At 34.9% G+C, this 13,557-nt stretch overlaps 1 protein-coding gene across 11 annotated transcripts in view; it reads left to right on the top strand.

Annotated features, from left to right (window-relative positions):
- The window catches only part of SOX5 (SRY-box transcription factor 5), a 1,013,639-nt gene that overhangs the window by 697,505 nt on the left and 302,577 nt on the right, over positions 1–13,557 (top strand). For all 11 annotated transcript variants that reach the window (XM_049627167.1, XM_049627170.1, XM_049627165.1 and 8 more), the window contains one exon: positions 3,529–3,739. In XM_049627167.1, the coding sequence (XP_049483124.1) occupies positions 3,529–3,739 (211 nt within the window). The remainder of the gene's footprint in view (positions 1–3,528; positions 3,740–13,557) is intronic.

The following is a 13,557-nucleotide window of genomic DNA, read 5'->3' as shown; positions in this document are numbered from 1 at the left end:
GTTACAGAGAGGGAGGGAGGCAAGCCGTAAGAGACTTAAATACTGAGAGCAAACTGAAGGTTGATGGGGGATAAGGGAGAGGGGAAAGTGGGTGATGGGCACTGAGGAGGGCACCTGTTGGGATGAGCACTGGGTATTGTATGGAAAACAACTTGACAATCAGTTATATTTAATATTAAAAAAAATTCATTCTTTTTAATGGCTCGGTAATATTCCATTGTGTCTGTATACCACATTTTTATCCATTCATTGGCCAATGGGCATTTGGGTTCTTTCCGTAATTTGGCTATTGCTGATAATGCTCCTATAAACATCAGGGTGCGTGTGCCTCTTTGAATCTGTATTTTTGTATCCTTTGGGTAAATACCTAGTAGTGTAGTTGCTGGGTCGTAAGATGTTGCTAACTTTTTGCAGAGTCTCCATGCTATTTTCCAGAGTGGCTGCACTCAGTTTAAGAATGCATTTTTTAAAAATTTATTTAAATAAAGATAGATACAGTAAGCATATCCCTTCCTTTGTCTCATGGTTGCAACAGTGACAAAGGAGGCAGGATTAGGTAAAGCGTGTTCAAGTGTAACAAAGATTATCAACTTTGTTCTAAAAGTTTAGAACCCTCTTTTATCATTAGACTTTAGAAATCCTGCCTCGCAGTTCTGAGAGCTCTACTGCAAAATATTGAAGCTTGCCTTTAGCACTCACAAAAATTTGCTGAAATATATATTGCTGGTCTGGACCGTGAACACTTCTGTTAGTAGACTCTGGATGTTCGCCTGCCAGCAAAGTGAAGAGGAAAATGCAGTCATTACTTTAGGTACAGTAAATGTAATCCCAGGGAGGAAATGGACAATTATAGGACTTTCTTGACTGAAGAGTGCCAGCACTCTTTATCAAGCTATTCACCATGCAAATGAACAGTGGAGTCCCACCCTACAATATCTGGTAACCACATAAAACTGTTAAAGGGATTAACAGTGCTAGAGGCTGAAATGTAATCAGACAGGTGAAATAACCAGATGAGAAGATATTTGTTCATGAGCTAGCCTTGATAATTAACTTTTAATACTGTTGTAGTAACTGAGTTTAGAATACTTGTGAAATGATGGTAACCTCTTTAAATATGCCCTGCTTTGCAAGGTGTAAAAAATTAGAGACATGCAAAATGGGATGTTATTTTGTTTTACTTTAGTTTGGAATATTTTCTGATACCTTAATCGATGTGATTGTATATAATTTGGTTGTCTTTCCCTCTACTAAAGATTCTATAGAAAGATATTTGTAGTTTTCAATTATGGGCAATGAAGTGCAGCTGCCAAATTCTTGTTTGTTACGTTTGTCATCACATAATGTGATATATCATATCATATAATGTGTATAGAATAGAAATGTTCAAAGTGAGGCTAATATTGGGGTTATTCTGCTTTGACCCTGGAAATAAATGAGAAGAAAGATCTGTGGAAAATGAATACAGAGATTTTGCTATATTCTGATTTGATGATGAAACTGAACTAATGTGTGTTATGGACCATTCATAAAAACATTCCTTAGTTTACTGAATGGATTTGTGATTGCTTTTGTCAGGTGTGTGTGTGTGTGTGTGTGTGTGTGTGTGTTTATGAATTTGCTTGTATTTATGTGTGAGTTTTAAATAAATAATTCTAGAAGTGTACCTTCACTTAGCCCGAAGGGGCTTGTAATTATTACATTGTGCATATTGATTTCCAAATCCAAGTACATTATAAGCTAAGATTCATATATGAAAGTATTATCTATGGAATATTCATTTAAGACATAGTAATGTTTTCTGCATATTCTGTAATTTTTATAAGAAATAGAAACCATTTTGGGTGTAGAATTATAATTTTGAAGATTCTGTTTGCACACATTTCTTACTTTTACTTTCTCCACATTGCCTAGTCTCCCTCAACACACTGATGCTTACACCGTAGCTAATGCCTTGTATTATTATCCTTTAACAAAAAGTCATATGAACATATTATGATTATATTTGTATTGACATCTCTATTTTAATCTGCTTTTAGAAGTTAAAATGACAAATATTTTAGTATATTTTTTAACTAGTCAAATATGTTAGAATTAACCTTAAAAACATTAGATATCAAATCAGTGTGATTTGTCACTGTTCTGGGATCAAGGGATCCTATTAACATGTCTTACAGAAGAAATGTATAAACAAGAATATAATCTATTATTCTGAATATTTGATGTGTGTACATTCAAATATATTTCTATTTTTTTTTTATTTTTATTTTAGAAAGAGAAAGAGAGAGTGGGGAGGAGGCAGAGAGAGAGAGAGAGAGAGAAAGAGAGAGAGAGAATCTCAAGCAGGCTCAGTGCTCTGCACAGATTCCAATGTGGGGCTCAATCCCATGACCCAGAGATCATGACCTGAGCTGCAGTCAAGAGTCTGGACACTTAACTGACTGAGCCACCCAGATGCCTTTCAAATATGTTTTAATGGAAACTTTTAATACTCTAGAATTAAGAACTGTACTTAGAGAGAGACTAACTTCCTCAAAGATCTTAGGATACAAGTTTTTTAAGAAATCTGCTTTGTGGGAAGTTAAAGGATTATGGAAGTAAGAGATTATAAAAGGGAAACCTTTAAGTATGAAAATTAATTTTTCTTTATCATTTCAATAACACTCCTCTTGCACATGTATGAAAAATCAATTTAGTACCTTTATACAAAATATACCACAAATATTAGGTAGATGGCTACAGTTGGATAAGAAATTATGGGGAAAATAAGGATAAAAAGAACATCAAATATGTTTTCAAATTTTAGAATTATAGAATAAATTCTTTTCATACACATACACAAATATGAACAGGGAAAGATTGCAAGAACCTTTCTTTTGTAGGACATGTGAGGCTTACAGTGCAAAATAGAGAAGAATATTGACAGAAACAATGCTTGCAGTAACAAATAGAATTGGAAACATCTTTGGCATAGGCAGAAATAAACTTTCATTATTCCTATCTGATGTCAAAATAACCTGTGTGGCTGATGCTTTCTCAAAAGCATGAGAGGGAGGTGGAGAACTAAAAAAGGACCCTACTTTAATTAGGAGCACCATCAAGAAGAGGCAGATATTTAAAATGAAATTTGAAGTGCATGATGTTACCTATTTAAATATTGCAATATCATGAGGATGTTTAGGACAGATGACTTGTGCATTTGATGTTCATAGGAAAATCTAAGACTTTCAAAGCAGGAAAATACATGTAATCAATACAGGCTTTGTGTAAGGTTTTTTTTCCCATTTGTTTTCAGTCTTAAGGCAGAGAATCTCCATATTTTTATTTCTTCTGTGAATTGATCTTTGACTCACACTGTATGAGCCTGTAAAGTTAATGCATTCTTTTTTTTAAAATTTCTTTCTTTCTTTTAGTCTTGCAGAATGAAGTTTTGCTTTTTCATGCTTTAGCTAAATAAGCCACCTAACCAATTAAAAAACAAATAAAGCTTCCAGAATTAAAATTTTTTTCCTTTGCTTTCTCTTTCAGGAAGTTGATGGCAATAAAGTTATGTCTTCATTTGCCCCACACAACTCATCTACCTCACCTCAGAAAGCAGAAGAAGGTGGGAGGCAGAGTGGTGAGTCCTTGTCGAGCACGGCCCTGGGAACTCCCGAACGGCGCAAAGGCAGCTTAGCTGACGTTGTTGACACCTTGAAGCAGAGGAAAATGGAAGAGCTCATCAAAAATGAGCCAGAAGGTAAAGGTTAGCAGAGAAAGCAAAGTTGCTGCCATCTCCTGATTTTAAGAGTTGGGTTTTAACTTCTAGTTCTGTTTGTTTTTTTTTTTTTAACTTATACTCAAAGTTAAATTATACGAAATGGAAACCTAATGCTATGAAGATGGATAGATATTTTTTCCAGAAATATTTCAGTTTGTCCCAGTGTTTTAAATCATTAATTTCTGTTATGATGTCTTCCTTACTTTCACACATGGGTAAATTGTGGTTTAGTAAAACTTAAAGATTCAAGAATAGAATGTGAGAGCGGAGCCCGGAATAGGCACCGCCTACAACCCCAAATATCTGCAGGCTGGTTTGTTCATCTCCAGTTTTTGTCCCCAAGGCCATTTCACAACTTTATTAAATTTTATAATCTTTATTCATGAATGCATCTTATATTACCTTAGTTCAGTCTGTTCCAAGATTAATATGGTTTAGGCCTATTGTATATTTTAAAATCATTGATTATTCTCTGTTAGCTATGCTGAAGTTCCCATTTTGTTCAGCTTCCATGATGCCTTTCTTTTAAGATTTCATCTTCTAAATCTCTTTAATAGTTACTGGTAGTAGCCAATGGGTGATATGCACATGAAGTAAAATTCAAGCAAACAAACAAATAGAACAACCGATGCCAATTACACAGTTTATGTATAACTGATAGTCACCCTTTATGTTCTAGATGTTCACTAACTCCTATTTAAACCTGTATTCTTCCTAAGCACGGATGCCACATTGCACACAAGAGCATGCCTTCTACTTAAGAGTCAGATGGAAATTTAAAACAAACAAAAAATAGTGACATAAAAAGACATATTTTACACCAAAAATATACTGCATTTATACTCTGTAACACTGAGTTGGGCTCATTTCTAGTCTGTTGTTAGGACACTGGCAAATTATGAGTATATATGGCACAAAATGTATGTTAACCAGTATATTTGGGAGTCATATGGTAATTAAATATTTCTGGGTTCCTACCAGATGCATAGCTGGGACATGGATTTTAGTTATAATTTATGTAATTCACATGATCTTACAGTTGGAAAGAGTTTTAGAGATAATCTAGTCAGCCAAAGACTTTTGGCTTTCATCCATGTGGAGATAAAAATGGGGTTTTGAGGAGGACCTAGACAATTTTTTTAATGTGATGGAATTTTTCTTGATATTAAAAATACTATCTTCTTATTTAAGAAGTGTTTAAAAACACATAAAAATTAAAAGGAACATAAAAATTGCTTACATTAGTAGCTTTCTGATATAACAACTCTTATCCTTATGATGCATTTCTCTTTAATCTTTAGTTTCACATGTTCTGTTCGTTTTGCACAATCAATTTTATGCTTTTAAAATTATTTTGTATCTTTTAGGTTGTGATACATTATCATTAACTGGAGTCCACAATTTCTTCGTATTTTATTAGTTTTCACCAGTATGCTTTATCTGTTCTAGGATGTCATCAAGGATAACATGTTACATTCATTTGGGTTCCCTTTGGCAGTGACAGTTTCTCAGACTGTTTTTGTTTTTGATAACCTTGAAAGTTTTGAGGAATACTGTGCAGGTAGAATGTAGAATATCCCTCTATTCAAAGTGTCTGGTGGTTTTCTCTTGATTGAACTAGGGTTATATGTTTGGGGAGGAAGGTCATAAGGTAAAGTACCATTTTTGTCACATAATATCAAAGGTACTTACTCTCTATTTGATTTATGAATTTGATGTTGACCTTGATCACCTGGCTGATAAACAGTGTTTGTCGGGTGTTTCCACTATAAAGCTACCCTTCCTGCCCCCTTTCCATACCCTAGTCTTTGGAAGAGAGATGCTGTGTGCAACCCACATTTAAAGAGTAGGGAGTTGTGTTCCCCCTCTTTAGAGTACAGTATCTACATAATTAATTTGGAATTCTTCTGCATGAGAGATTTATCTTTTCTCCATCATTTATTCATTCAATCATTTATTTATCTAAGTATGGACAGCATGGATATTTTATACTTGCACTTATAATCCAATTCTACTTTATTTTGTTGCTCAACTTGTTTCAGCTTTGGCCACTGGAAACTCTTTCTATTGACCGCTGTGTCACGTTGACATATCACGGTGATTGTGGGTAGTTTTTTTTTTTTTTTTCTTGAGCACGTCTTGACTTTCTGGAACTGTAAGGTGCTGCAGACTCATTTGGGTATTACATGCCCTGGTTCTGGAATCAGCCATTTCTCAAAGAAGCCCTGGTTTCTTTTATTGGAGAATGGTATTAGAAAGCCAGATCTGGACACAAAGTGTGTTCCTTGCTACCAAGGTGTCCTTGCCTTTAGGGCCTTTTATCTGACAGAACAAAGAAATATATGTGTGCGTGCTAACCTTTATACATACATATCTATAAATATTTCTATGTCTAACTGTCTATATATTAGGCGAAACAGAGTTCTTACTAATGTGTGCAACTGTAATCCATTTCCACATGGATCATTCCAGCCTTATTCCTTGTTGATGCTTCCATTCCCATCCCAACTGTGAGTAACCCAGAACCTACCATCCACCGTCCATTTGCTTATTGTTCAACTCCCGTATATATGTATATATGTATAACAGTATCAGAATTTTTAACTGATACTGCCATGGGAAACATTCTTATAAATAGAGTATAGTATTTATGTGCAATTCCTTTGCCTTTAGTTTTACAGATTCCATTCATTTCAAAAATTACTTAGGTAATCTTTCCTCTATCTCATTCAGTGAGGTTTTTCCAAGCATTTTTAATACAATTAAATTCTTTCTGTGGTTTTTCCTGGTATCTCTCAAATTTTTAAATTACCTTGTAGAATCTTCTTACATCAAGGTTCAATCTTTGTATTGTACATTTCTGACATGTTTTGACAAATGTATTTTGTCACTTGTCCACCATTATAGTATCATTCAGAACAGTTTGATAACCTTAAAAATCCCCTATGCTTTGTTTATTCCTTCCTCCCTCTCTCCCCAGAATTCTAGGCAATCTCTGATCTTTCCACTATCTCTGTAGTTTTGCCTTTTCTAGACTGCCATACAATTGGAATCATACAGTATGTATCTTTCAAACTGGCTTCCTTCACATATCAGTGTGCATTTAAGTTTCCGTCATATCTGTTCATGGCTCATTTCTTTTTAGCCCTGAATAAAATTCCATTGTATGAATGTACCACAGTTTGTTTATCTATTCACCTATCAATGGACATCTTAGTTTCCAGTTTTTGTTTGTTAAGAGTAAAGCTTCTATAAGTATTTATGTGAAGGTTTTTGTGTGGATATAAGTTTTCAGCTCAACTAGGTAAACACCTAGGAATGTGATTGTTGAAATGTATGGTAAGATTATGCTTAGCTTTTATAAGAAACTGCCAAACCATCTTTCAAAGTGGTTGTGAGACTCTGCATTCCCAGCAGCAACGGATGTAAGTTCTTGTTGCTCCATACCCCACCAGCATTTGATATTGTCAGTTCTTTGGATTTTATCCATTCAGATTGGTTTGTGGTGGCATCTCATCATTTTCATTTGTAGTTTCATGATGACATATGATGTGGAGCATCTTTTCATATGTGTATTTGCCATCTGTATATCTTCTTTGTGTATGTTTACATCTTTTTCTAGTTTATTAATTGAGGTGTTTTTTTTTTAATTGTTCAGTTTAAAGAATTCTTTGTGTATTTTGGATACAAGTCCTATATCAGGTATCTGTTTTGCAAATATTTGATTCCCGGTTGTAGCTAGCTTCTTTTTTTTTCTTTTAACATTTTCTTTTGTAGAGCAAAAGTTTTTAATTTTCATCAAGTTGAACTTACCTCTTGTCTTGCAAGGATCATACTTTTGATGCTATAGCTAAATGTATGTTGCCTAACCTAATGTCATTTAAATTTTCTCCTCTGTTATTTTCTACAAGTTATGTAGTTTTGCATTTTACAATTTAGTTCTATGATCTGCTTTGAGTTACTTTTTGTAAAAGGTTTAAGTTCTCTGTCTAGTTTGTGTTTTTGCATGTAGATGTCCAGTTGTTCTAGCTCCATTTGTTGAAGAGAATATCATATCTCCACAGAATTTCCTTAGTTCCGTCACCAAAGTTAAGTTGAATGTATTTGTGTGGGTTTACTTCTGCCCTCTATAGTCTGTTCCATTGATCAATTTGTCTATTCTTTTGCCAATACCTTGCTGTATTAATAACTATGACTTCAAAGTTGAGAAGTGTCAGTCCTCCAACTTTGTTCTTTTACTTCAGTACTGTGTTAGTTATTCTGGGTCTTTTGCCTTTCCCTGTAGACTTTAGAATTGGTCTTGCCATCTACAGAATTACTTCCTGGGAAGTTGGAAGAATTGGTATTTTAACAGTGTTCAATCTTTCTATCCATGAATACAAAAATATTTCTCTACTGATTAAGATTTTCTTTGATTTATTTTCAGTTTCATAGTTTTCTGCATATAGATCTTTTACATATTTTGTTACACTTATACACAGTATTTTCATGATGTATTTTTATTTATTTGTTTAACATTTATTTTTAAGGGAGAGAGAGACAGAGACAGAGACAGAGTGTGAGCAGGGGAGGGGCAGAGAGAGAGGGAGACATGGAATCTGAAGCAGGCTCCAGGCTCTGAGCTGTCAGCACAGAGCCAGACATGGGGCTCAAACTCACAAATAGTGAGATCATAGCCTGAGTTGAAGTTGGATGCTTGACGAGTTGAGCCATCCAGGTGCCTCTATATTGTATGTTTAATTTCAAATTCTAACTGTTCATTGCTGGTATAAAGGGACGCAATTGGATCTTGAATATTAACCTTGTATCCTGTGACCTTGCTTTACTTAGTTATTATCTCCAGGAGTTTTGTTTATTCTTTAAAGTTTCCATATAGACAATAATGTTATCTGTGAATGAAGACAGTTGTATTTCTTCCTTCCCAGCATGTATACTTTCTATATCATTTTCTTGTCTTACTGCATTAGCTGGCTTCCAGTACAGTGTTGAATAAGAGTGGTAAAATGGGACATCTTGCCTTGTTCTTGGTTGTAAGGAGAAGGCTTCTAGGTATCATTAAATATATTAGCTGTGGTTTTATGTAGATATTCTTTATCAAGTTGAGGGAATTCCCTTCTTCTTCTAGTTTGCTGAGAGTTGTTACCATGAATGGTTATTAAAACTTGTCAATTTTTTTTCATCTATTTAGATGATTTATTTTTTAAGGTTTTATTTAAGTTCCAGTTAATTGAAAAAAAAAATTCCAGTTAGTTGACATATAGTGTAATATTACTTTCAGTTGTACAATATAGTGATTCAACACTTCTATACAACATTGGGTGCTTATCACAAATGTGCTCCTTTTTTTATGTTTATTAATTTTTGAGAGAGAGAGATTGGGGGAGGGGCAGAGAGAGAGGAAGACACAGGATATGAAGCAGGCTCCCGGCTCTAAGCTGTCAGCCCAGAGCCTGACACCAGGCAGGAACTCACGAGCCTGTGAGATTATGACCTGAACCAAAGTCTGTTGCTTAATCCACTGAGCCACCCCCGTATCCCTTATCACAAGTGTACTCCTTAATCCCCATCACCTATTTCACCCACCCACCCCCACACTGGTCTCCCCTCTGGTAACCATCAGTTTGTTCTCTATAGTTAAGAGTCTGTTTCTTGGTTTGCTTTTCTCTCTTTTTTCCCCTTTACTCATTTGTTTTGTTTCTTAAATTCCACATATGAATGAGATCATATGGCATTTGTCTCTCTCTGATGGACTTATTTTGCTCAGCATAATACACTCTAGCTTTTTAGCATGTTCATGTGATGTGATTTTTGAATGTTGAACCAACCTTGCAAACTTGGAGTAAATTCCACTTAGTTGTGGTTTATAATATCTATATTAATGGATTCAATTTGTCGATACTTCATTAGGATTTTTTCATCTATGTTCATGAGTCATATTGGTCTAGAGTTGCTGTTACTGTTTTTTTTTTTTTTAATGTTTTTGTCTGATTTTTCTAGCAAGATAATGCTGGATTCATAGAATGAGTTGGGAAGTGTTTCCCTCCCATGTCAATTTTTAATTTTTCTTTAAGATACGTTTGTGGCCCAGGTGTAAGGTCTAGGAAGAACTACCAGGGCAGTGCTATATATTGGATTACAAAGTATTTTTGTGGGAGGAGAGTGTACTTGAGATGATGTTGTCCCTGGAAATTTGGTATATGACCTTGGTATTTCTCCAGGGTGTCATGTTGGCTTCTAAGTAGTTGCATAGACCCTTATTTTGGAGGTAAATGACAGGCCAGATCCAAGTGAGTAATTCCCCAAAGGAAAGAAGACCCTAGACAGTGCCTTCCAATTTGCTTAGCAGGTAACATTTTGAGGCATTGGGACTTAAGAGAAAAGTATATTATCTAGTAACAGCTACACAAGCAAAAGAGCAGAGATAGAGCATCCACAGCAGCAGGAGCTGATGTGAGGAAACATCACTATTACATGTGGACATTATAGTGTTTTCATTATTGTATTTTCCACAATTGTTTTGCAGTTTTCCTCATACAGGTATATTAAAAGCTCAGCTCAAGATAATACTATGAAGGCATTGAGAAATGCAGAGATTGTCTTTATGGAAGCAGTAATATAAATTGACCATGGCAAACATGTAAAAGCCTGAATTCAAGAAAGATACGTATGAACAAGACCGCTACGATGCATTTCTGTTTACATATAGAAGATTCCTAGTTCGTGTTTCCGGTACACAGAAATGTAAATGCTCTCACTTTTATTGATAAGGAAATTTGCCCTGACAGGAATGTTTGTTTAATAACTGCAGCGATTGAGAGATATGTCAAGCAGCAATTTATGTATTCAATAGAGTGATGTTCTTAATCACCTAGAAAAATATTATAGAAAGGCAGAAAATCATATCATAGGAAAGGAATAGAATGTCAACAAATGTTTATTTAACTGAAAAGGGAAAAAAATGGGGAAATATATCCAGCGAGATGTGTAAAAGTCCCAACAGTAAATAGAAAGTTACATCGGCTTTAAATACTCTATTAATCATAAGTTATGGTTGGACACAAGAGTGGATACCAAGACGTGATATTATCTAAGCATTAGGAAGACACTGTGTGTGTGTGTGTGTGTGTGTGTGTGTGTGTGTGTGTGTATATATATATATATGTACATATAGTACAAATGATCATAGTTCTGTGATGTGCCGTAGCATCAAAAGAATAAAATGGGAATAAATGTAACAAAAGAACTGCAAAACTCATACTCAAAAACTACAAAACATTGTAATAGCTTTGTGATGAGAGCAGCAATATGGGGGTGAGGGGACCGGAGATAGGGTGAATTAAACTAAATGTTAAGCTCGCAAATATATGCCACGGAAAAATCCTTTCTTCCCCCAAGCTATTTTTTCCATTGTTTTTCAAAGGCCATTAAAATGAACAGCAGGTTGTGATGAAAATTTCATTAAGCCCCAGCTAAATCATTATGAGGGTGCCATATTCATGCCTTTGCTTCCTCTCATTGAGGGGGGAAAGCAGATTTCAGTAGAAAGTCTTTATTATTTCCGACCTTATCCCTGCCAACAGCAAACTAACAAAAATTCAGAAGTTAGAAGAGAATGGTGTGTCATACAAAAGGAGGCCACTGAGGTGACATGGTTAGAAAGAAAATTAGATTTGCTTATGAGTTGAAGGAAAAATGGCTCTTTTATTCCAGCTACGTTAGTTTTTCAACCAATTAAGATATTTTAAAAGTTATAAATAGGAGAAAATGTATTAATGTGTTTTTGTTTGTATCTTTTTCCTCCATCAGAATTTTTGCCTGTCATTATTCACAAAACTCTGGCATGAGAGACTTCCTTGTCTAGTGTCTCTTAACTGACATGGAGTACCAAACTTCATGGAAAATTCACAGCTCAAAACATCTGGCCTATGTAATATAGTTGCATTATACTTGGTAGTCACTAAGCTCTATCAGTTAGTCTTTAACTATTAGAGGCTAAGGGTAACAATGAATGAGGTTGAATATTATAATATGGGACATAATATCTGCATCAAAACTGATTAAATAATGATGTATTGGTGGGGGAAAATGTAACATGTGTTAAGTCCATATAATGTGTTAACTGTAGTGTTTCAGAATTTGTATGAAACCCTTTATTTGATCTTTATATGTTTTTTTTATACATGGTTATATGGTTATAAGGTTTTATATATCAACCTTATAACCAAGGCTGCTATGTATAGTTGTCCCAATTTCAGGAAGTGCCACTCGTGTGAAGTAAATATTCATATTATCTCCATTTTCAGATGAGAAAACATGATTAAATATGTCACTGTGCGACTAAGTGTCAGGGGCATTATTCAAACTGAAGTCAACCTAAACTATAATCCATGCTGTTAACCACTAGTTAAAGTGTTTCGTCTGATTAGGAATTTTGCCAGTAATAGTTTAATGTTACTCTTTAGCCCGTGTGTGCCTAAATTCCTTTGAAATATTAGATAATAAAGTATTACTTAATAATTTTCTGCTAAAGTAAGTTTCTAATGCCTCAGTGGTGATCAAATCTCCAGAAAGTTTTAATTGAAAATCAGCTCAGTTTAAACTGTTTTGAGTTTAAAGTACTAAAGCAAAAATGCCTTGGAGAGTATCTTAATAAAAATTTGTTTTAGTTTTCATTATGTCTGGGAGCAAAATAGTTGTGGAATAATAGAAATTCAGAATTTGAATAAAATGTAGACACATTTTAGGACTCTATCTTCATTTGTGAGAGATAGAGACAGAGACAGAGGACAGAGACTGACTGAGGCAGAGATATGCCTGAGATCACACAGCAAGTCAGTGTTAAAGCCAAATGAGAATCCAGTCCACATTTTACAGGTTCAGTTTCCTGTCTTGTTCAGTTACAACATACATTCTGACATTCTTTATTCTCTTTTTCTTGGTCTTTTAGAAATAATGTCACTACCATTGTATTGAAGAGTATTTCACTGTTTATTAAATTTGATTGAATCTAAGGCAACCAGATATCTTAATTTACCTAATAAAGCCAAGATCGTATAGGTTTCCCCAAATGTCCTGAGCTCTCAAGTTCTCAAGCTGATTTTCATTCAAACTTTGGGTCGTTAACAGTGCAGATGAGAATAACTTTTACCTTGAGGAGAACTTTAAATACCATACTTGAAATAGAATTCTTTTACATACAAAGATTATGGCAGGCTGCTTCTTTTCATTTTTCTATATTAACATCAATGCTATGTTAAACATCTCTTTGCCACGGCCATTTCAGCTTGTAGGCAAATTTGCATCTCTTCCTTCTAGAAACGCAAGAAGCAAAACTTACCTTTTCTTCATTCCCATCACCTCTGTGTGTTCCTCCTCATCTCTCCAAGTTCAGTTGCTAGAATGAGTTATTTGTACTCACTGCTTTAACTTTGTCGTCATTTCTTTTAGTGTTTATTTATTTTTGAGAGAGACAAGAGCACAAGTGGGGGAGGAGCAGAAAGAGGGGGCCAGAGGATCCATCGTGGCTCCTTGCTGATAGCAGTGAGCCCGATGTGGGGCTCAGTCCCAAGAACAAGGAGATCATGACCCAAGCTGAAGTCAGACACTCAACTGACAGCCACGCAGGTGCCCCTAACTTTGTCATCTTTTTAAAGTACTATTATTTGCCTCCATTGTTACCCTAACTCCACTGTAATATAATTGTCCATATATTTGTCAGTTTCTTCCCCTATGTTAAACTCCTTAAATGTGAGGGTAGTGCATGTAGTAAATATTCAAAATATTTGTTGAAAGGATGT

The sequence above is a fragment of the Panthera uncia genome, chromosome B4 (genome assembly GCF_023721935.1).
Source record: "Panthera uncia isolate 11264 chromosome B4, Puncia_PCG_1.0, whole genome shotgun sequence".
NCBI lineage: Eukaryota > Metazoa > Chordata > Mammalia > Carnivora > Felidae > Panthera > Panthera uncia.
The sequence above is the reverse complement of the archived record's forward strand: the minus strand, read 5'-3'. Positions and strand labels throughout refer to the sequence as shown.